General features: G+C 42.3%; 1 protein-coding gene across 1 annotated transcript in view; it reads left to right on the top strand.

Moving 5' to 3' along the window:
- The window catches only part of btbd7 (BTB (POZ) domain containing 7), a 124,875-nt gene that overhangs the window by 50,258 nt on the left and 49,457 nt on the right, over positions 1 to 25,160 (top strand). The window contains exon 3 of the mRNA XM_062042217.1: positions 18,956 to 20,098. Coding sequence (XP_061898201.1) covers positions 18,956 to 20,098 — 1,143 coding nt within the window. The remainder of the gene's footprint in view (positions 1 to 18,955; positions 20,099 to 25,160) is intronic.

Raw genomic sequence — 25,160 nt, 5'->3', positions numbered from 1 at the left:
AGCTTTAAAGACGCAGACATAGTTTCTGCATGGCCACTGTAAAAGAACGCACATTAAAGCGGTGGTGTGTAGGTGCTAAGATCTGTGTAGGTGCTAAGATCTGTGTAGAGGTACGTAGAGGTGTAACTGCGGACTATAAATCAGAAGAGGTTATACAAGAGTATACACTTTATTTCAATCTGTCAGAAAACATTTATTTAGTTCGGATTATCACAGATTACATTACAAAACATCTTTGACAAAGCACGATCGTAATGGAAGACATCTTTCATTTTGTTATAGTAAGTGGTCTATTTATATAGCACTTTACTATACCTGCACGATACCCAAAGCGTTTTACATTAAATGTCACATTCACACACACATTCACACACTGATGGCGGAAGCTGCCATGCAAGGCGCTAACAACGATCCATCAGGAGCAAGGTGGATGAAGTCTCTGGCCCAAGGAGACAACTGTGGTAATGGTAGTCAGACCGGATTTGAGGCTTAGCGGTATTACTGTGAAGCCAAAAGTATGTGATTAATATGAGAAGAGGTCTCTTGACATGTTTTGACGACATGAGTCTCTCGAAGACTTCTATGGAATTACAAACGCAGAGACTCAGATTTCGCTCGCCTGGACGCCGGTCACCGGGGGCCCCTCTGGAGCCAGCCCCGGAGTTGGGGCACGATGGCGAGCGCTTGGTGGCCGGGCCTGTCCCCGTGGGCCCCGGCCGGGCACAGCCCGAAGAGGCAACGTGGGTCCCCCCTCCAATGGGCTCACCACTCATGGGAGGGGCCATAGAGGTCGGGTGCGTTGTGAGCTGGGCGGCAGCCGAAGGCAGGGCACTTGGCGGTCCGATCCTCGGCTACATAAGCTAGCTCTTGGGATGTGGAATGTCACCTCGCTTGGGGGGAAGGAGCCTAAACTAGTGCGCGAGGTGGAGAACTTTCAGCTGGATATAGTCGGACTCACTTTGACGCACAGCAAGGGCTTTGGAACCAGTTCTCTTGAGAGGGGATGGACTCTCTTCCACACTGGCGTTGCACGCAGTGAGAGGCAACGGGCTGGGGTAGTAATTCTTGTTGCCCCCCGGCTCAAAGCCTGCACGTTGGAGTTCAACCCAGTGGACGAGAGGGTAGCTTCCCTCCGCCTTCGGGTGGGGGGACGGGTCCTGACTGTTGTTTGTGCTTACGCACCAAACAGCAGTTCAGAGTACCCACCCTTTTTGGATACACTCAAGGGAGTACTGAAAAGTGCTCCCCCAGGTGATTCCCTTGTCCTACTGGGGGACTTCAACGCTCATGTTGGCAACAACAGTGAAACCTGGAGAGGCGTGATTGGAAAGAATGGCCGCCCGAGTGGTGTTTTGTTATTGGACTTTTGTGCTCGTTATAGATTGTCCATAACAAACACCGTGTTCAAACATAAGGGTGTCCATATGTGCACTTGGCACAGGACACCCTAGGCCGCAGTTCCATGATCGACTTTGTAGTTGTGTCATCGGATTTGCGGCCTCATGTTTTGGACACTCGGGTGAAGAGAGGGGCGGAGCTTTCTACCGATCACCACCTGGTGGTGAGTTGGCTGCGATGGTGGGGGAGGATGCCGGACAGACCTGGCAGGCCCAAACGCATTGTGAGGGTCTGCTGGGAACATCTAGCAGAGTCTCCTGTCAGAGAGAGTTTCAATTCCCACCTCCGGAAGAACTTTGAACATTTCATGAGGGAGGTGCTGGACATCGAGTCTGAGTGGACCATGTTCCGCACCTCTATTGTCGAGGCTGCTGATTGGAGCTGTGGCCGCAAAATGAAGCGGCACTACGACACGTCACATTAAAGGTAAGAAGAATTACATTCAGTATTGGTTTGCTTCACTATAACAGAATACAGAATACATTTAAACTTAATAAAATTGAACATGTCTTTTAAATCTCACATTGAAAAACGTGTAGCTAAAATTAAAATCAAATTGGGATTTTTCTTTAGAAACAAGTCCTGTTTTTCCCTACATGTTAGGAAAGGATTGATTCTGACCACTTTTATGTCTTTGCTAGATTATGGAGACTGGCTTTTTAAGACTGCACCCAACCCTTAGTTGAAAGAAACGGATACTGGATATCACTGTGCCTTACGTTTTAATACTGGTTGTGGCAACCTTTTTTCTACCATTGCACTTTATATTCAAAGACAAATTGTCCATCTTTATCACTACGCAGATTTTCTCAATGGTTGTGTTTTATATATAAATCACTTCTTGGTCTAGTTCCCCCTTATTTGTGTTCTTTTATGTGTAGAGACTTCAGTCGCTAAAGCTTAAGGTCACAGGACATACTTAGAATGTTTGTTCCTAGAGCCAATACAAACCTTGGAAAAAACCTTTCAAATATGCTGCTCCATCTAAAATGATCTGAGGTTACCTGAGCTGATCACTTTAGGGGAATTTCAAGCCATTTTAAAGGATCGAGAAACTCTTTCTATTGGGCATTGTACTTGTTTTTAAGTTGTTTTTACTGAAAACATTTTATACATTGTTTTAATTTTAATATACAGTATGTAACTAATTTATTTTTAATTGTGGTGAGTGACTGCTCCTGTTTCTGTTGTCTGTTTTGCTGCCCTCTTGGCCAGGTCACTCTTGAAAAAGAGATTTTAATCTTAATGAGTATTTTACCTCATTAATACATTGGTCAGTTGCTCAATGTACAGACAGGACGACTCCTGCAATTTGAAAAACATTTCCACCAAGAACTCCTCTCTGAGCTGCCACCTTATCGTGGTAGAGGAGTTTGCGTGTCCTAATGATCCTAGAAGCTATGTTGTCCGGGGGCTTTATGGCCCCTGGTAGGGTCTCCCAAGACAAACTGGTCCGAAGTGAGAGATCAGACAAAGAGAAGCTCGAAGACGTCCATGAAAAATAAAAACGAAGGACCCAGATTTCCCTCGCCCGGACGCGGCTCACCGGGCCCCCCCTCTGGAGCCAGGCCTGGAGGTGGGGCACGATGACGTGCGCTTGGTGGCCGGGCCTGTCCCCATGGGGCCCGGCCAGGCACAGCCCGAAAAGGCAACGTGGGTCCCCCCTCCAATGGGCTCACCACCCATAGCAGGGGCCATGGAGGTCGGGTGCAATGTGAGCTGGGCGGAAGCCGAAGGCAGGGCACTTGGCGGTCCGATCCTCGGCTACATAAGCTAGCTCTTGGGACGTGGAACGTCACCTCGCTGGGGGGTAAGGAGCCTGAGCTAGTGTGCGAGGTGGAGAAGTTCCGGCTAGATATAGTCGGACTCACTTCGACGCACAGCAAGGGCTCTGGAACCAGTTCTCTCGAGAGGGGCTGGACTCTCTTCCACTCTGGCGTTGCACGCAGTGAGAGGCGACGGGCTGGGGTGGCAATTCTTGTTGCCCCTCGGCTCAGAGCCTACATGTTGGAGTTCAACCCAGTGGATGAGAGGGTAGCTTCCCTCCGCCTTCAGGTGGGGGGACGCGTCCTGACTGTTGTTTGCGCCTACGCGCCAAACGGCAGCTTAGAGTACCCACCCTTTTTGGATTCACCCGAGGGAGTACTTGAGAGTGCTCCCCCGGGTGATTCCCTCGTTCTACCGGGGGACATCAACGCTCATATTGGCAACGACAGTGAAACCTGGAGAGACGTGATTGGGAACAATGGCCGCCCGGGTCTGAACCCGAGTGGTGTTTTGTTATTGGACTTTTGTGCTCGTCACAGATTGTCCATAACAAACACCATGTTCAAACATAAGGGTGTCCATATGTGTACTTGGCGCCAGGACACACTAGGCCGCAGTTCCATGATCGACTTTGTAGTTGTGTCATCGGATTTGCGGCCTCATGTTTTGGACACTCAGGTGAAGAGAGGGGCGGAGCTTTCTACCGATCACCACCTGGTGGTGAGTTGGCTGCGATGGTGGAGGAGGATGCCGGACAGACCTGGCAGGCCCAAACGCATTGTGAGGGTCTGCTGGGAACGCCTAGCAGTCTCCTGTCAGAGAGAGTCTCAATTCCCGCCTCCTGAAGAACTTTGAACATGTCACGAGGGAGGTGCTGGACATTGAGTCCGCGTGGACGATGTTCCGTACCTCTAATGTCGAGGCGGCCGATTGGAGCTGTGGCCGCAAGGTGGTTGGTGCCTGTCGTGGCGGTAATCCTAGAACACGCTGGTAGACACCAGCGGTGAGGGATGCCGTCAAGCTGAAGAAAGAGTCCTATTGGGTTATTTTGGCTCACAGGACTCCGGAGGCAGCAGACAGGTACCGACAGGCCAAGCGTTGTGCGGCTTCAGCGGTCGCGGAGGCAAAAACTCGGACATGGGAGGAGTTCGGAGAAGCCATGGAAAACGACTTCCAGACGGCTTCAAAGCGATTCTGGACCACCATCCGCCGCCTCAGGAAAGGGAAGCAGTGCAATGTCAACACCGTGTATGGTGGGGATGGTGTTCTGCTGACCTCGACTGCGGATGTTGTGGATCGGTGGAGGTAATACTTCGAAGACCTCCTCAATCCTACCAACACGTCTGCCTATGAGGAAGCAGTGCCTGGGGAATCTGTGGTTTGCTCTCTTATTTCTGGGGTGAGGTTGCAGAGGAAGTTAAAAAGCTCCTCTGTGGCAAGGCCCCGGGGGTGGATGAGACCCGCCCGGAATTCCTTAAGGCTCTGCATGCTGTGGGGCTGTCTTGGTTGACAAGACTGCAACATCGCATGGACATCGGGGGCGGTACCTCTGGATTGGCAGACCGGGGTGGTGGTTCCTCTCTTTAAGAAGGGGAACCGGAGGGTGTGTTCCAACTATAGTGGGATCACACTCCTCAGCCTTCCCGGTAAGGTCTATTAAGGTGTACTGGAGAGGAGGCTACGCCGGATAGTCGAACCTCGGATTCAGGAGGAACAGTGTGGTTTTTGTCCTGGTCGTGGAACTGTGGACCAGCTCTATACTCTCGGCAGGGTCCTTGAGGGTGCATGGGAGTTTGCCCAACCAGTCTACATGTGCTTTGTGGACTTGGAGAATAAATGATAAATGATAAATGGGTTATACTTGTATAGCGCTTTTCTACCTTCAAGGTACTCAAAGCGCTTTGACAGTATTTCCACATTTACCCATTCACACACACATTCACACACTGATGGCGGGAGCTGCCATGCAAGCAGCCATCAGAGGCAAAGGGTGAAGTGTCTTGCCCAAGGACACAACGGACGTGACTAGGAAGGTAGAAGGTGGGAATTGAACCCCAGTAACCAGCAACACTCCGATTGCTGGCACAGCCACTCTACCAACTTCGCCACGCCGTCCCTCAGAAGGCATTCGGGAAGTCCTGTGGGGAGTGCTCAGAGAGCATGGGGCAACGGACTGTCTGATTGTGGCAGTCCGCTCCCTGTACGATCAGGAGTTCAAGTACCTCGGAGTCTTGTTCACAAGTGAGGGAAGAGTGGATCGTGAGATCGACAGGCGGATCGGTGTGGCGTCTTCAGTAATGCGGACTCTATATCGATCCGTTGTGGTGAAGAAGGAGCTGAGCTGGAAGGCAAAGCTCTCAATTTACCGGTCGATCTACGTTCCCATCCTCACCTATGGTCATGAGCTTTGGGTTATGACCGAAAGGACAAGATCACGGGCACAAGCGGCCGAAATGAGTTTCCTCCGCCGGGTGGCGGGGCTCTCCCTTAGAGATAGGGTGAGAAGCTCTGTCATCCGGGAGGAGCTCAAACTAAAGCCGCTGCTCCTCCACAACGAGAGCAGCCAGATGAGGTGGTTCGGTCATCTGGTCAGGATGCCACCCGAACGCCTCCCTAGAGAGGTGTTTCGGGCACGTCCGACCGGTAGGAGGCCACGGGGAAGACCCAGGACACGTTGGGAAGACTATGTCTCCCGGCTGGCCTGGGAACGCCTCAGGATCCCCCGGGAGGAGCTGGACGAAGTGGCTGGGGAGAGGGAAGTCTGGGCTTCCCTGCTGCCCTCGCGACCCGACCTTGGATAAGCGGAAGAAGATGGATGGATGGATGGATGGAGTCTCTTTTGTGCATTTCTGCTCGCTATTTTTGAGCTTGTAACTCATCAGTAACTAAATGCCATTACATTTACAACGCTACGGAATGGGCCAAGGGTCAAAAAGGAGTCACGACGCATGCACGTTAATCATGTGTTAAAAATTTTGCGGCAATCTTATCGTTAACGGCTTATCACGTTAATTTTGACAGCCCAAATTTTAATGTTTGTTTTTTTTTTTTACATTGTTAGATTTAAAACAAACATTTTACACTATAGGTCAAGTAATGGGAACTTTTTTGGCTGAGAGAGCCATAAAACCCAAATATTTCAAAATGTATCCCTGCGAGAGCTAAAAGATTTTTTCCAACACAAGATCCAACTAAATGAGTGCAATTTTATTAAGTTTAAATGTATTCTGTACTCAGGTAACCTCAGATCCTTTTAGATGGAGCAGCATATTTGAAAGGTTTTTTCCAAGGTTTGTATTGGCTCTAGGAACAAACATTCTAAGTATGTCCTGTGACCTTAAGCTTTAGCGACTGAAGTCTCTACACATAAAAGAACACAAATAAGGGGGAACTAGACCAAGAAGTGATTTATATATAAAACACAACCATTGAGAAAATCTGCGTAGTGATAAAGATGGACAATTTGTCTTTGAATATAAAGTGCAATGGTAGACAAGGTTGCCACAGCCAGTATTAAAACGTAAGGCACAGTGATATCCAGTATCCGTTTTTTTCAACTAAGGGTTGGGTGCAGTCTTAAAAAGCCAGTCTCCATAATCTAGCAAAGACATAAAAGTGGTCAGAATCAATCCTTTCCTAACATGTAGGGAAAAACAGGACTTGTTTCTAAAGAAAAATCCCAATTTGATTTTAAGTTTAGCTACAAGTTTTTCAATGTGAGATTTAAAAGACATGTTCTTATCAATAATAATCCCCAAGTACTTAAGTGTTGTGACCATTTCAAGTGTCCATGTCACATTATGTCAATTTCCGTATTATTCCGCGATAAACAGTATTTCCTGTTTATAGTGGCCAATTCCGGGATTCTGACCGCAATTCTGTTAACGTTAAAATCATAGGACCCCCTATACCATTGCCAAAACCTGTACTGAACCTCTTTTACCTTTTTCTTTTTTAACCCTTTCATTGGGGTACCAGCCAATACGGCACCTTAAGGGGAACTGCACTTTTTTGGGAATTTCGCTTATCGTTCACAATCTTTATGAAAAACATGACTATGGATGGATTTTTTAAAAATGCATTCTAACTTGTAAATAAAAGTCTGCTTACAGCATAGCCAATAGGAGGTCCTTTATTCCGCCCACAAAACCCAATAGATAACCATCCAAAACCCGCCAACAATATTCCATTTACATTTTGTGACTTGCATATTAGAGTGTGAATGTTGTCTGTCTATCTGTGTTGGCCCTGTGATGAGGGGCGACTTGTCCAGGGTGTACCCCGCCTTCCACCCGAATGCAGCTGGGATAGGCTTCAGCACCCCCCGCGACCCCAAAAGGGATAAGCGGTAGAAATGGATGGATGGATGGATTTGAATATTAACCAAGTATTAGTGACAGTTATAAGCGCTAACGGAGAGGATGCATTTATAGCGGCACCGTGATCACTATCGTGTGTGCCGATGTTTACATCATCAAGTGGTTTGCTGCGTTCTTGCCTCCTTACTCCATGGAAGTTTTATTGTAGATCATAAATCATTCCTCTCACCTGGATAGAAGAAGGCTGAGGACGTACTCCGACATGTTGGTACACTTTGACAGCAGAATTAGACCCGGAAATGTCGAACGACACGAAAAAACGCTTGGTCCCACTTCCCGGCTCTTCATGAGGATTATGAGTCATTTGTCATCTAAATGGTAATATGAACATCCTAGCAGTCGGCATTCTAATGACAGCATACCTTATACGGTAAGTGACGTTTTCTTATGTTTATCTCTCATAAAGTCTGCTGTGAGCATTAATCAGTGATGTTAAAAAGCAAACGCAAACGTGATGCATTTTTTACTTTAATGTGTCACGTATGTTTAAAATGATGAAAATACGTAAATATAAAATGTTTAAATAAATTAAATGTGTCTGTTACTACATTACATATATATATAATATATATATATAATATATATATATATACATACATATATATGTGTATATATAAATACATTTATGTATGTATATATAAATACATGTATGTATGTATATATATATATGTATATGTAAAACCTTAATGGATGTTTTTTATAGGCAGAATAGAGCGTGTACCATAGGCTCCATTGTAAGCAGACTTTTGATCGAATTTATTTGATATTTAGAATGCATGAAAAAAACACATTCGTCGTCATGGTTTTCATAATAATTGTAAACGGTAGGCAAAATAAAATAAAAACATTTGCAGTTCCTCTTTAAGATAAAAGTTTGACATGCTTTCAGCCTGTTGATTGGTTGACAGAGAATCGAGATAATGGATTATAGTAACTTAAAACGTTGTCTTCTCATGCATTTTTACCCTTGAATAAGTGTGTATGCTTTGCTGCTCTCTAGGTCTTTTTGTTAAGTTTGGCCAGATTCAAGTTCAGTCTCTGAATTCTGGATGATGCTCCTGTGTCAAGGCGCAAACGTAGTGCACCTCTTAAAAAAAATCTAACCTTGCACTGCGGCCACGCGAACTGTAAAGTGTGTGATTGGTCGTCTTTTGTTTTACATCATTTCCTATAGCCCAACTCTGCAAACAACTTCTCAAATTTTGGATCAACGTTTGCAATAAAAGTGACAGTTGTAACACTTTGATTAGTTACAGCTCCAATAACAAGCTCCTTGCTTCTTTAATTACCATTGTTTTCTTCCAGTGAAGGAAACTAACAAGTTAATAGTTGACGAGTGTTGTGGTTGCTCACGGAGTTGGTGTCATGTCAGGCGCTTAAACCCAACAAAGAACTTTAAAAGCAAAGCTATCCAAAATTTGATTCGTTTTTTATTGGCCTACAGAAATCATTTAAAAAAATGACAAGTTTTAACATAAAGCGAAAAGGAAGGTTAGGCATTCACATGCATTGTGGTGTACTTTGTAACGCGTTACTGTTACGCCGTTATTTTCGGCGGTAACTAGTAGTCTAACGCGTTATTTTTTATATTCAGTAACTCAGTTACCGTTACTACATGATGCGTTACTGCGTTATTTTACGTTATTTTTTATATAGTATCGGCTAGAAACTGAGAATATCTGAGTGTGTTTTATTGATTTTAACGGACGGACTGCTAGCCAGAACAACATTGATAGAGCCATTGCAGCGTATGTGCTAGAAGACATGCAGGCTATTTCTACGGTGGGGTCACCCGCTTTCAGGCAGCTAATTAGCATGATATCGGGCGTCAAACGGCAAATGGCATGAAAACATTTTCCAAGTTCCTGGACACAGTGGACAGTGAAAACATAAAAATGGAAAGCAAGCTAAAGAAGACACTCCAAACTCTGTCTCTGCTCATCATTCAGCACTGAAGGTACACACTGTCAATTATCTTATATACTCTTTCATTCTAGTGTTTGATTATCACATCACTCTAAATGTATAGACTATAAAGTTCACAAACATAAAGAGGGATCCTAGTGGGCCAGGCCAATCTTTCCTTTTCTCTAAATTAAAACTGGGGAAACGTGTAGAGTGTTTTGGGCTTCAGTAGTGTTGATCTCCTGAAGACATGATTTTATTTCACAATACCTTGAGAGAAAAAAACGCCTGGTTAGGCGTGTGTATAGCGACATGACATATAATCATGTCATGTGTGCCTTCCTTGGGTGAAGCCAGGTTTACAGTTATATTGTGACATGTTGTTAATATGCGGTTTGTTACGTATGTATGTTATGTTGCAGCTATTTAAAATAGTTTTGTCAATTTCTTCTGGCCCAAAATAAATTGGCCCTTTGAAACATATCTTTGTCTTTGTGTGTTGTATGTAGACCACATTGCTTAGCAGAGTTCAGTGATGCAAATGCATGTCAAGTTGATCAACAGATTGTATTATTCTCCAGTGCAATAACAGTGCTGAAATGAAGGCTAAAAGGGCATTAATGGGAGCCTTAATATAAAAAATTTTAAAAAAGAAGTAACTAAATAGTTACTTTTCACAGTAGCGCATTACTTTTTGGTGTAAGTAACTGAGTTAGTAACTGAGTTACTTTTTAAATAAAGTAACTGTAACTAGTTACTGGTTTTCAGTAACTAACCCAACCTGGCCTTCAGTGATCTCCGACTTCAATGATTACCTCTAAAAATACCATCATTAATGTCACCACATGATCATTGCTGGAGAAATACTATACATCAACACATTTACACCCTATTCTGCATTGAATCACATCAACCATATACAAAACGGGTTATTTTCTGGCGCATTTAAAAATCAATGAAAACGCATCAGCAATTAAAACATATACTGTACATTTCTCTGCTTGGCTTATATAACTTCCAGTTAATAAAGTTTAATTCAAAGTAGGGCTGGGCGATATGGCCTTTTTCTAATATCTCGATATTTTTAGGCCATGTCACGATACACGATATATATCTCGATATTTTGCCTTAGCCTTGAATTAACACTTGATGCATATAATCACAGCAGTATGATGATTCTATGTGTCTTCATTAAAACATTCTTGTTCATACTGTATTAATATATGCTCATTTTAAACTTTCATGCAGAGAGAGAAATCACAACTAAGTCAATTTACCAAAACTGTAATTATTAAACAGTTATTAAGCAGTGGCACAAACATTCATGTCATTTCAAAACAGAAAGTGCAAGATTGTCAGAGACATTTTAAAACAAGCTATGAGTGCACTTTTGTGCATGATGTCACTAAGATGACATATCAAAACAACACTAAATTAAAGTGCACTTTTAGTACAGAACGCCACTACAATAGTTTAAAACAAATAAAGTGCACTTTTGTGCATGATGTCACACAAGATATTTCAATAACTGTCAAATAAAAATGAGCTGCATAATAGGAAATCAAATCGCTATGTGGTAGGTTACTGCGGACGTAATCTCCTTCTGTTGTTCACTATTTTTTTCATACGGTGTTGATCTGCAAATGGTTGCCTCGGCATTTTGTTGGTACATATCAGCAGTAATGCTACGCTTTTGCCCCACACTTGACAAATTACGGTTGTCTGTTCGACATATTCCCACTTGAAGCCAAACCACCGCCAGACGATGGAACCTGTGCTGTTTTTCTTGGGAATTAATTCTTCCTTCATTTGTTACCAGATTCGCACCTTCTTTCTCTCGTATTACCACTCGCACCACAGCTAACGTTACCCATGCTGCTACCTCTCTGCTCCGAGAGGGCGTATACGTATGTGACGTATGTAAGAAGGTGCGCTTGCTGTCTGTGAGAAGGACAGACAAGAAAGAGTGAAAAAAGCCTGTAGTGTAATGCCAAAAGCTAAAAGCAACTGCGTGAGAACATATACTCGTATATCACGACATAGTTATTTTCTATATCGCACAGAGACAAACCCGAGATATATCGAGTATATCGATATATCGCCCAGCCCTAATTCAAAGTACACACTTCTCAAATATATATTAACTGCCCTGACCACATGATGGCGACAAATATACATGTCACAATGTTAATTAAATGACAAGCATGACACACTTTAACAACAAGAGTTTACTTCTAGTTGTAACAGAACAGCTACTGTCAACAAATTGTTATCTGATTGGCTATCACAACTGTCCATACTTGCCAACCCTCCCGAATTTTCCGGGAGACTCCCGAATTTCAGTGCCTCTCCCGAAAATATCCCGGGACAACCATTCTCCCGAAAATCTCCCGATTTCCAGCCGGACAACTATATTGGGGCGTGCCTTAAAGGCACTGCCTTTAGCGTCGTCTCTCACCTGAAAAGGAGACTATTATATGGGTCTCCGTTATCCATAGGTTTATCTATAACCCATAAAGTAGGCAGGCACGGAACTATTTCTCAGCGTGTGTTTACTCCAGCTGGCACGTTCATACACTGACACACAACATCCGGATTCCCATCATGCATTGCTTCAAAACTACGGCAAGTTGTACTATCCAAAATTTCCAGCCGGACAAACAATATTGGGGGCGTGCCTTAAATGCCTACTGAAATGAATTTTTAAAATTTAAACGGGGATAGCAGATCCATTCTATGTGTCATACTTGATTATTTCGCGATATTGCCATATTTTTGCTGAAAGGATTTAGTAGAGAACAACGACGATAAAGGTCGCAACTTTTGGTCGCTGATTAAAAAAAGCCTTGCCTATACCGGAAGTAGCTTGACGTCACCGGAGGAAGGACTCCTCACATTTTCCCATTGTTTACAATGCAGCGAGAGAGATTCGGACCGAGAAAGCGACGATTACCCCATTAATTTGAGCGAGGATGAAAGATTTGTGGATGAGGAAAGTGAGAGTGAAGGACTACAGTGCAGTGCAGGACGTATCTTTTTTCGCTCTGACCGTAACTTAGGTACAAGGGTTCATTGGATTCCACACTTTCTCCTTTTTCTGTTGTGGATCACGGATTTGTATTTTAAACCACCTCGGATACTATATCCTCTTGAAAATGAGTGTCGAGAACGCGAAATGGACATTCACAGTGACTTTTATCTCCACGACAATACATCGGCGAAGCTCTTTAGCTACTGAGCTAACGTGATAGCATCGGGCTCAAATGCAGATAGAAACAAAATAAATAAATCCCTGACTGGAAGGATAGACAGAAGATCAACAATACTATTAAACCATGGACATGTAAATACACGGTTAATAATTTCCAGCTTGGCGAAGCTTAACAATGCTGTTGCTAACGACGCCATTGAAGCTAACTTAGCAACGGGACCTCACAGAGCTATGATAAAAACATTAGCGCTCCACCTACGCCAGCCAGCCCTCATCTGCTCACCTGCGTTCCAGCGATCGACGGAAGGACGAAGGACTTCACCCGATCATACGTGCGGTCGGCGGCTAGCGTCGGCTAGCGCGTCTGCTATCCAAGTCAAAGTCCTCCTGGTTGTGTTGCTACAGCCAGCCGCTAATACACCGATCCCACCTACAACTTTCTTCTTTGCAGTCTTCATTGTTCATTAAACAAATTGCAAAAGATTCACCAACACAGATGTCCAGAATACTGTGGAATTTTGAGATGAAAACAGAGCTTTTTTGTATTGGATTCAATGGGGTACCAATACTTCCGTTTCAACGATTGACGTCACGCACTTACGTCATCATATATAGACGTTTTCAATCGGAAGTTTAATTTAAAATTGCACTTTATAAGTTAACCCGGCCGTATTGGCAAGTGTTGCAATGTTAAGATTTCATCATTGATATATAAACTATCAGACTGCGTGGTCGGTAGTAGTGGGTTTCAGTAGGCGTTTAAAGGCAATGCCTTTAGCGTCCTCTCACCTGAAATGGAGACTATTATATATGTCTCCGTTATCCATAGGTTTATCTATAACCCATAACACGGTGGCCGAATGGATATAGTCACTCATGAACGGTCAGAGAAGCACAAGGCTGGTCACAGCCCAGTATTATGGGCCACCGTGCAAGCAACATTCTGTTCTCGTTTGCGGATGTTTTCAACAAAATCCGTGAAGGGTATGTTCCCGGATTCAGAGATCGATCGCCAGTACTCAAATGGCAGAACAAAAGCTACTCAAATAGTGAAAGGTAAGTGTTGTTTTTTTTTAAGTAAGCAGCAAGTACAGTGCAGTTAGCATAACAACTGTGTTTTCATTACTGTTTACTGTATATCCATCCATCCATTTTCTACCGCTTATTCCCTTCAGGGTCGCGGGGGGTGCTGGAGCCTATCTCAGCTACATATATACAGGTATATATATATATATATATATATATATATACTTACCGCTAACGATCCCGGTAAGTATCCAGTCACAGGACGCGTAAATGTCACGTTCAACGTTAGGCCATCTAGAAGGCCTTACTGACAACAACTCGTAATGGCAACTGTTTATCACTTACAGTGCACAGACGCCTGCATTGCTGACTTTGAAGGCGTCTGGCAGATTTCGTAAAGCATGGCAACATAAGATAGCTGAATTCTGATTGGGTACAAACTAAAACTAAAAACAACAGCACTGGAACGAGCGTAATATGACATGAAGAGAATATGAATAATTTTAGGTATTTGGGGAAAGTAAATTAAAAAATATTTTTTATCTTTAATTATGATTTCTGATTATGTTAGGCCAGCAGAGAAGGCCTTGCTGGCCCTGACAGCACACCGCTGATATACAGTATATACCATTCCAAACTGTACCATGCTGTAGCAAGCTAAACTAAACTGTATCACATAGTGGCTTCAGATTTACATTAACATGCAGTTGTTTTCCTCATGTAAAGTGTCACACATTAACATTTAGAGATTTGTTATGTCTTCCAATGCTTTTGAGCTCTTTGCTAAAAATAACTGAGGGAATCATTATTGTAGTAAGACGCGTAATAGCGCAGTGCTCAGATCCCCTCTTGCCAGCGGCCCTAATTGCTCGGCCAAGCATCCGCCTGCTTAGTTTCACCTAAGGAAACCCTGTTTAGTACTCTAGAGTTGCTCTCTTGAGCTCGCCTGAGTTACAGATGATTCATGGCATAGCAATTATTACTATTTGGGTCACCCTGATGAATGTTGAGGGGAGAAGATCTACTTGGCAGAACTTCTTCCTCAGACATAAGAGTCCTCTCTCATGCCAAAGATAACCACTATTAGTATAATTGATGTGGGCTCAGTGCTCAAATGGACTGATCTTTTTTGGAAAACTAAATCGGGAAAAATTGCACTTAATAATGTGTTTCTTTATTTCCCATGAGTCAAGCTGTTGGTTCAACAACACAACAAAGCAGAAATATTTTGTTTGTATTTGTTGAAGTTGGTCCATTGCGACTTTGGTAGCTGGGTCTGGGTGGTGTGGGTGTTGCACAGATGTGGTCACATTACAGAGGTGCCAAAGGCAGACTGTCTTTCTAACTGGAGACAAAAGATACCGTGTTTCTTCAGCCTTTTGTTTATGATGAGATCCCACAAAACTGCAACATCAAAGCCATAACAGAAATACTGGCATTCATCCACTTTTGCCTTTTCACAGAATATAAGCACAGTGGAATAATCAAACTGTGTTCTTTCAGATAGTGACACAACATGCTGCTTTCAGGTAATTACAATAATATAGATACAAAAATAATATATATAGCCCTGCGATGAGGTGGCGACTTGTCCAGGGTGTACCCCGCCTTCCGCCTGAATGCAGCTGGGATAGGCTCCAGCACCCCCGCGACCCCGAGAGGGACAAGCGCTAGAAAATGGATGGATGAATAATATACATAATATGCCAACATCTGGTAAGATATAGGGTTGCACCAAACGATTATTTCTTTAATTTCATTTATCTATCAAATATTTTTTGGACCAACAATTTTCTTTAATCTAGAAATGTTAAATGTATGTTTTTCGGTTGGGATCCAAAAATGAATTACGAACAGAGCCCTTGATTCCACCTTTTTAAGTGCTTGTGCATTGCAGTGGTATAAATAAATAACTTATTGCTGTGAAAAGCCATTTCTAATTTGCACAGTTTACAGAACATGGTGTTGTTAGTGTTTCTCCTATGACTATGACACTTTCTACAGTTTTCTACGGTGGTATCTAGGGGTGTTCCGATCAAAATTTAATGCTGCCAATTACGATATCAATCATCCTTGAATGAGATCCGCCGATACCAATCACATGTAATTTTTGTATTTATTTATGGTGAACTTTATTGACTATGTGATCTGAGGAAGAAACCATAAAATCACCATACTTTTTGGTAAGTAAAGTAGTAGTGGGTCATACTAAAAATGTGGGTAGAGACTCAATACTATATTGTTGCAGGAGTAGTATTGACCATACTAAGACTGTTACCAATCATTTTTACTGTACAATATTTAAGATCACAGAATAATTTTGCTTTTCAATTTTTATTAAAATTTATAATCAGCAACAAACACAGGAAGGCATTGTAACAATATCCACTAAATATTTAGACTCATCATCATTACTACAACTGTTTAAGCAAAATAAAGTCAATAGTGCATAAACCAAAAAGAGCAAAAACTGTCATCTACTGTCATACTACTCATTTCGGTCCTTTGGATTTTGCACTCAATATCCTCCTGTATCCAGGGACTTATTCCCTCAATTTGTAAATATAACCAAAAACAACAAAAAAGGGATTTTGTACAAATTGAATATCGATTTAATCCCGAGTACAGATCATATACTGATACTTCCCTTGGTATCAAAATCATTGATATATTTATGAATCCACCCACCGCTTTTGTGTGCTTACAGTGTTTTGTTGCTTGTGTAATTGTTTTATTATTCTCTCACTAGACTAACTAATGTTGCTACTGTCCTGTTGAAGGGGTCGTATTATGATTTTTGTTTCTACATTTTAAACACTTCTACACCCACATAACATGTAACGGTGGTTATTTGGTCGAATGTATTTGTCAATTTTGCATAACTATATTTTACTAACCGTCTTCAAGCCGTTTTTTGACCGTCTCTTCAGGATGTACCATTTTGTGGGTTGTCTTATTTACGTGCCTCCACTTCCACTGCGTCTTCTCCCCACTACCCATGTTGTAGTAGAGCTTCCATATGGAGTCTACTCACAGAAATAATTTAGAACTACATGCTACTTCAGGGTTTCACCTTAATGTAATTGAATGTGACACGCCGCCACAGCATTTTATTACCGCCACACTTTGAAAATAAGGGGTTTTTTTGTACTTGAAAATGAATTAAAGTAATATAATATATTGTAGCCCCTCAGAAGAAATCGCACAATGTTAGACGCTATTTTTAACTGTCATTACCAATCTTATGATAACAAAACAACGGCACAATTCGGACGGTTTTACCACCCACGAAAACACTTTAATCTCCTTGAGTCTTCGCTTCCCCGCCGGACACACAACAACGCTTCCTCATTCTATGCCAATCACTTTTCAGGCACGGGCGGCGTGTTTGGAAACATGGGAAAAATGAAATCAAATCCAAACCACACGAACATAAAACATTTACATTAGCTGGTCGTTACAGTATGAATTGATATATATAGCCTATTATTTGCGCACCATTGACAAGTGATGTACCAAAAACTTGGCCACCAAAAAAAACCTTTGATCACCGAAAACCGCGCTACCAAAACCGGATGTAAACAAAACGCACGCCCTTCTCTGGATCGTTGTCAGCAATTCTGCCATGTGGACGGGATTTTTATGTGTATTGCAGATGTACCCGCACGGACAGCCATCTACAAAATGTGCAAATATTAAGAGGACAGCGGCTTTTAAAAAGAGAACTACTCTACTACTAGAGCAACAGCGCTAAGCAAGTGTGACGTCATGTTCGCTTCAGCCTCTTTAGTCAGGTACATCGAGGGACAGAAGTAGTCTCTAAACACGAGTACATTTTATAATAACACCAGAAGAAGATGCTAGATGTATTGCTAGTTGTTTTTAAAAAAATGTTAAGTCAATAAAAGAAAAAAATGAAATAAATTAAATTGAATTGATGAATTAAAAACATCTCAACAAAGCAGCAACAATTGAAAATATGGCAAAATGATTAAACAATACATGTTAATACTATTTAATACAAACAAAATTTGTTTTAAATGTATGTATACATTTGTGGAGCCTTTTTAAAGAAAATCGTGTCATTGCAAATTACTCGATGACGTCATTGTGAATGCACATAACCATGCCCCCACCACCACAGGTACCTTGGCAGTTTAGGGGAAACCCTGTACTTTGTATTACAAATGGCAGCAGCGTAATATGCATCTGCCCTAAAACAAGACGATAGAGAAAAAGAAGGAGCTTATTGACTACAGCAGCGGACTCGCGCAAAGGTCTTCGGGTAAATCTCTACTATATAGGGAGATATCCACTGATTTCACACTTGAGGAAAAACGTCACAAATTGGGCAATTTCTCAACGGCTCGTTTGGAGGAGGTATGAAGGAAGGCAAGATTGTTTTATAAATATCTCTTTCATGCCTCCAAGGTTTGATTTCAAATTTTCGGTACTTATGCAGATCCCAAATAGAGAAAAACAGATACCGATAGGTAAGAAATAATAATAGGTCTCCATAAGTACCTCCTGACATTTTGATGCAACACGGTTTCATCTACACTTCTGTTAAAGTTAATTAAGTGCTTCTTTGTGTTATTTCAAGCTAGTATAGCAGTTACCTTAGCGATTATTATCCCTTCTTGTGTGCTCCTCAATGGAGGTGATATTAACTTCAATGGGCCCCTCCACACTGTGTATGGACATACACAAACACAGTTAGCTGCTAACCGCATCTGTCAGCAGAAGGACCAAGCTGCAAGGCATGAGCCACAATTAATTGTTTTTTGCGATCCGCATTAAGAGGCATTAATTGGCATCTGGCGATCACATACTTCTCCACGGAAATTGTCCAGATTGGTTGCCGATCAGTTGGAGCAACACTAGTGATATATTTTTCTTTGTGCGCGGCCATCTTTCCTCAACGCAAAGCACGTAACATTGATGTATTGTCATTGATGACTGTGACTTAGTTGACGAATCGCCCCAGCAAGAGTATGATGTAAATAGGACTTGTTGGACAGCAACAATTTCTGGGAACATGAGTTTTGGGTGTTACCAGCATTACAACATCCCCATACTCACAGGATACTTACTATCTTTGAACTGTGGTTTCTCTGACAACTTTGTTAAATTCCATGTCATTGCCTTTTATACAGAACAGCAACCATTGCTGTTTGTATTGTAAATTGAATCCAAGTTATTTTTAGATTAAAAATAAAAAGTTCAATATAAACTGAAATGCATTTGGATTTGCTTGTCTTACTTCTAGGGACCTCGTCCTATTCTCAGCATGGGTATGCTTGGGAGTCGAAGCTGTACAGCCTTGAGCATGGCCATGAGCGTCCCGCCGACAGGAAGAAGAAAAGCCTTGGCCTGGCAACCCTCAAAAGGCGCTTCATCAAACGAAGAAAGTCCAGCCGGTCGGCGGACCATGCCCGGCAAATGCGTGAGCTGCTTTCCAGCTGGGACGTTCGAGACACAAATGCCCTGGTGGAGGAATACGAGGGCACTGCGGCCCTCAAGGAGCTGAGCTTCCAGGCAAGCCAAGCGCGGGCCGACGCGCCCAGCTTGCCCCGGGACCTGGCCGCCCTTTATCAGCATAAATACTGCACTGACGTAGACCTTATCTTTCGTGGTACTTGCTTCCCAGCACACCGGGCCATCCTGGCTGCCCGCTGCCCCTTTTTCAAGACTCTGCTGTCCTCATCCCCTGGCTATGGAGCGGAGGTCCACATGGACATTGACACAGCAGGCATTGATGTGCCCATGTTCTCCGCCCTGCTACACTACTTGTACACAGGAGAGTTTGGGGTAAGCAGCGTAGAGGATTCCAGGCTGCAGAATGTGGATGTGCTGGTACAGCTCAGCGAGGAGTTTGGAACACCCAACTCCCTAGAAGCAGATATGAAGGGCTTGTTTGATTACGAAGGCTACTATGATGCCCTGCTGAGTTTCTCCTCAGACTTTGAGATGGTCGAGAGTTTCAACGAGAGAGGGACTGTGGCTGGAGCACCCACTGTAGTTTCAGGAAATGGCGGAGCTCCAGGAACTCCAGATGAGGACCTTCGAGCTCATAAGGCTATCCTCTCGGCGCGCTCCCCTTTCTTTAGGAACCTTTTACAGAGACGCATTCGAACTGGGGAGGAAATGACAGAGCGCACGCTGCAAACACCGACCCGTATTGTGCTGGATGAGTCCATTATCCCGCGCAAGTATGTGCAAGTGATTCTCCACTGCATGTACACAGATGTAGTCGAGCTGGGATTGGTTCTGCGCGGCAGCCCTTCTGCGGGCAGCCTTGGGGAAGTACAAGCTCTGGTGTCTGGGGGTCGGGGTGCCAGCACACGCACAGAAGAGGCCATGGAGCTCTACCATATTGCTTTATTCCTGGAATTTAACATGCTGGCACAAGGTAAGTCATTATGACTCCCATTACAGCACATGTGCGTACAAATCAATAATGCATGATTATGTCTTTACCTGCTCTCATGAATTTTAATCATTTGTTTATATGGCTTGCAATGCTGTCGTAGCCTCTCAGGACTCCTTGGTTTTGAACGTTATCTTACTAGCTCCCTCATTCATTGAGGGTTTCTCCCACTCAAATTGTTTCATTCTTAAAGGAAGATTAATCATGTGTAAAAATATTCAAACTATGACCTGTGCTGCTCAGACTGTTGTATAGCTTAATGTCAGGTCAGAGGTGTTAAAGCTGCAGCTGCTTGGGATGGAATACAAATATTGGCTACAATTCTACAGCCAATAATGTTGTGTTTTATTCAGACGATTTCTGAATTCAACCATTTTATTGTATTGATGTCCTCATGGAAGCAGATATTTTCAAAGGCATAGTTTACAGTGAGTTGTAACTTTTTTTCACGCAAAGGTTTTTTTTCTGTAAAAACCTGAGCTTTTGGAAAACTCCTACAATTGTGAAGACTTTACAATATTCTCTGTGTTTAGGTGTGTTGACTGAGAGCATGTTTTTGGCTTGTCATTTGAATGTGCAATCACATTTATTTTATTTGTGTTGCACATTAGAACTTGTTAAATGACGTTCTTGCCTTTGTGAGCTAGTTTTTTTGTTTTTAGCAATGACGGATATAGAAAAATATATTTATTCATGTTATAACTGTACACTTAAGCATACATCTGATATGTCCCTAGTGTTATGTATATTAATAAATTAAATCATAATATGTGACCGAATATATACACTTAGATTTAAGAATTGTATGTACAGTAAGTTGTATGTGGTATTTTGATTATTTTTACCCTGGAGTTAGGAATATGTACAACTGTTGTTTTTTTTAATGTCTACATATGTGTGCACTAGTTTTTGTTCTAGTCATCTACTATATCTAGCAAATCAATCCCCCCTACAGTATGTGATGTCTCCCACCCTGCGGTACAGTAGTTTCATCCTTAGCACCTTTGCAGAGAAGTCATTTGTGGTGATTCTGGCATCTTTTATTCAATGTATTCATTATTTCAACTTAGGGCTGGGCGATATATAGAGTTTGTAAAAAATATTGATATATGTTTACGATATGAATTAAGAAAATATCGTAATATCGATATCATTTTTTTTAATATATCGAGATATATATCAAATATCGAGTTTAAGCAAAAATAGATAGATATACTTTTTTGTCCATATCGCCCAGCCCTATTTCAACTCCTATCTTTTGTACAAATTTGTATTGCAATGGTAGTACAATCGTCTTAATGACACAAAGGTTTTTGATCTTGAGCGTGGCAGTCAAATGCATCTTTCTATGTGGAAGCTGGAAGGACAATGCGACGTCTTGCATAATGGATAGTTTGAGCTAAATTATGCCTGTATTTTAAAAGCCTTGGGTTAGTCAGATTGACAAGTTGTGAATCCGTCAGCACTAAAAGGCGCTGTGTAGTGGTTTGATGTAAACAATAATGCACATATTAGACACTATTAAACACCCTGGAGCTGTTACTGTCATTCTGACAGCTTAGCTGGTGAGCAGGAAAAAGCTGCCACCCCCCAATCCTCTAACCCACTCCCTCAATTCAACAACCCCCTGTGAGAGGGTATTTGTATGCCCCTCTGCGCCTTCACCCACTGAGTTGCTGAGCACTAATCAGCTCCCATGGAACCTCAGTGAGGAATGTGGCGAGATAGTTGAGGTTCACCCGATGTCATCCTGTCCAAGTTCCCATCCCTGTCTGCACTACAGCATCCTGTTATTCCCATTTTCAAATCACTTTTTCACAGTAGCCCTGCATAATGTGAGGTGTCAATTTAAATTTGCATTCTTTCTCTGGCTTTGCTACTAAAATAATCCTAGCAGCTGACAAAGCAAGAGCTTGCTTCAAACTTTCTCTCAAAGTTTATCCACAGCCTGTGTCTTCGGATTCAGTGTTAGAATTGTGTCATTGTAGAGCAGCCGCCTGGAATTGACAGCATTAAGGTTTAGTTTAGTGTTGATGGAACACATTTTAATGTGAGAAAGGTGTCTGGCTGAAAGGCAGTGCATGTCATTAACACCACACCTTCTTTTTTGCCATGTTTTTCTAGTTACTACTCCTCTTGAATTGCTTGCTACATGCTAGAACTAGAGGATTTAGGGGATTCCCATACTCGGCCATTCGAAATGTGCCGGGCTTGGGCTTGATTCTCCTTCCCTCTCCCAGGCCAACGCCGGTCTGCGCTTACATTGAGTAAACTTGCAACGGCACATTTTCTTGTTCCCCTACTTTGAAGCTATGTTACTACTCCAATTTTAAGTTATTCTGTTTATTTCTATTGTGCAAATTGGCAGATATCAATGATTACTTGCGAGAGGAGTGATCTTTATACATTATTTATCTTTTTTAGGGACGCAAACGTAATCGCATTGGACAACTGTGTCGTGGGTTTGGATTTTGGATTGTTTTAAGTCTTTCTGTTCAAAGGCAAACTTAAGTGCATTAGCCAGTCCTTCCAGTAGTGTGTGTGTGTGTGTGGGGGGGGGGGGGGGGGGGGGGGTCTTTGTAATTGTTGCCACCTAAAATGCCTGAATTCGCAGCAGCTTTTTCAATAAGTTGTGGCAAAAGTTGCAATGTTTTAAGGCTTATTTTTTCAGTAACATTGAATAAACTTGTGATATTATGAATTTGTTATCAACGGCTCCAGCCCCCCATGATCCCAAGAGGGACAAGCGGTAGATAATGGATTGATGGATGTTTTAGGTGTTCCTTGTAACCTTAACCTCTAAAACAGTGGGTCTGTAACTTTTTTCACCAAGTACCACCTCAGAAAAAACTTGGCTGTCCAAGTACCACCATAATAACCAACATTAAAATACAGTAGCTTAGTGAGCCTAAGTATTAATCAAAAACAATGCAGAGGTTTTATTTAACAAGTATATTTAATATTTTTGGCCATTACACACAGTTTGAACAGTAACACTGTTTGAATATAGGAAAATAAAACACTGGACTTTAATCAAGTAATTATTTGGTGTATCACTGGATGGAGCCCGCTCACCACTAGTGGTACACATACCACAGTTTGAGAATCTCTGTTTTACAGGGGTTCCCTTAGATTGCAATGGGGGGTGTGGTCAATATGACATCCTCTAATAAATTGCAATGATACATATATCAGCACGGTGGCAGAGGGGTTAGTGCGTCTGCCTCACAATACGAAGGTCCTGAGTAGTCGTGAGTTCAATCCCGGGCTCGGGATCTTTCTGTGTGGAGTTTGCATGTTCTGCCCGTGACTGCGTGGGTTCCCTCCGGGTACTCCGGCTTCCTCCCACCTCCAAAGACATGCACCTGGGGATAGGTTGATTGTCAACACTAAATTGGCTTTCGTGTGTGAATGTGAGTGTGAATGTTGTCTGTCTATCTGTGTTGGCCCTGCGATGAGATGGCGACTTGTCCAGGGTGTACCCCGCCTTCCGCCCGATTGTAGCTGAGATATGCTCCAGTGCCCCCCGCGACCCCGAAGGGAATAAGCGGTAGAAAATGGACGGACATATATTTTCTTTAAATAAGCAAAAAAAATCATACATACGTTTTAAACGAATCTGTGTTATTATTAATTAGTATTACCTTACATTTTCCTTACATAATATCATTTTGCTTTATATGTCAATGGTTACTGATTGTACGATGTACTTTGTTGAGAATTTTTCAAGAGTCTATAAACTTGTCCAATCCCTTTAGTCACTTTATCTTCATTAAAAAACGACCAGCAACAAATATAGCTTTTTTTTTTTAGTGTTTTTGCAGAATTTACTCATGTTTAAAGACTTTTGTCACTCCATCTGCAGTGAGCATGACGTCACACTTGCTTCAGGCTGCTGCCAGCCTTCTTCTCCTTAAAAGCCGCTGCCCTCCACATTTTGTAGATCTCTGTCTGCTGTTTATCTCGGATATATTAAAGTACGACCACATTGTGGACATGCTGCATCCGATCCAGACAATCCCGTGTGTCATGCTTACGTCGTCACAACATCCTGTTTTGGCAGTGCTGTTTTGTGTTTTGCTGATCAAAGTATTTTCTTCAGCATCCGAATTTACGGTGCATCACTAGTCAATAGCTGGTATTCTGACACGTGGCTTCTTCCCGGAAGTGAAAACCAGTGTTGGTCAACTGTTGTACAGCAAGCAGTGTGCGAACTATCCTAGAAAAGAGGCTTACATCTTCCTGCAAAAAGCAGATACGAGCAAAAAATCTAACTATGCAATGGAATAGATCCCTGGAATTTACAAAAAAAGATTTGTTGAGTGATATCAAGGATTATACGTTGGTTGCGTTTTCAGACATATTGAACTATTGTGCTCCAGACGCCTGTGTACACGACAAAACAGATGAAAACTTGAAAAAGCATGGAGGTCTGCAACTTCTTTGTGTGGCTGGGTCAAAGAAATTGGAATCATGACTCTCCCGGATTAAAATGTAATATTTTTTGCTCGGGTAAGGTTGCATTTCATGGTTTAACTTCACGTCTACTGATGTTTGTTGTATGCACCGTTTAGGAGTAGCGTGCTTTTCCCCATCTATATCAAAATATAACTATAGATGTCAACATTGTGTATGTGCTGAGAACTTCATTTATTATTTCTACCTTTGGTAAAAGCTTACAGTCGGGTTCAAAAGTTTACATACACTTGTAAAGAACATACTGTCTTGAGTTTGCAATAATTTTTACAACTCTTGTTTTTTTGTGATAGAGTGATTGGAGCACATACTTTTTTGTCGCAAAAAACATTCATGAAGTTTGGTTCTTTCATGAATTTATTATGGGTCTACTGAAAATGTGACCAAATCTGCTGGGTCAAAAGTATACATACAGCAATGTTAATACTTGGTTACATGTCCCTTGGCAAGTTTCACTACAATAAGGCGCTTTTGGTAGCCATCCACAAGCTTCTGGTTGAATTTTTGACCACTCCTCTTGACAAAATTGGTGCAGTTCAGCTAAATTTGTTGGTTTTCTGACATGGAC

The sequence above is a fragment of the Entelurus aequoreus genome, linkage group LG03 (assembly GCF_033978785.1).
Source record: "Entelurus aequoreus isolate RoL-2023_Sb linkage group LG03, RoL_Eaeq_v1.1, whole genome shotgun sequence".
NCBI classification, from domain to species: domain Eukaryota; kingdom Metazoa; phylum Chordata; class Actinopteri; order Syngnathiformes; family Syngnathidae; genus Entelurus; species Entelurus aequoreus.
Note: the sequence above shows the minus strand (reverse complement) of the source record. Positions and strands in the feature narration are given on the sequence as shown.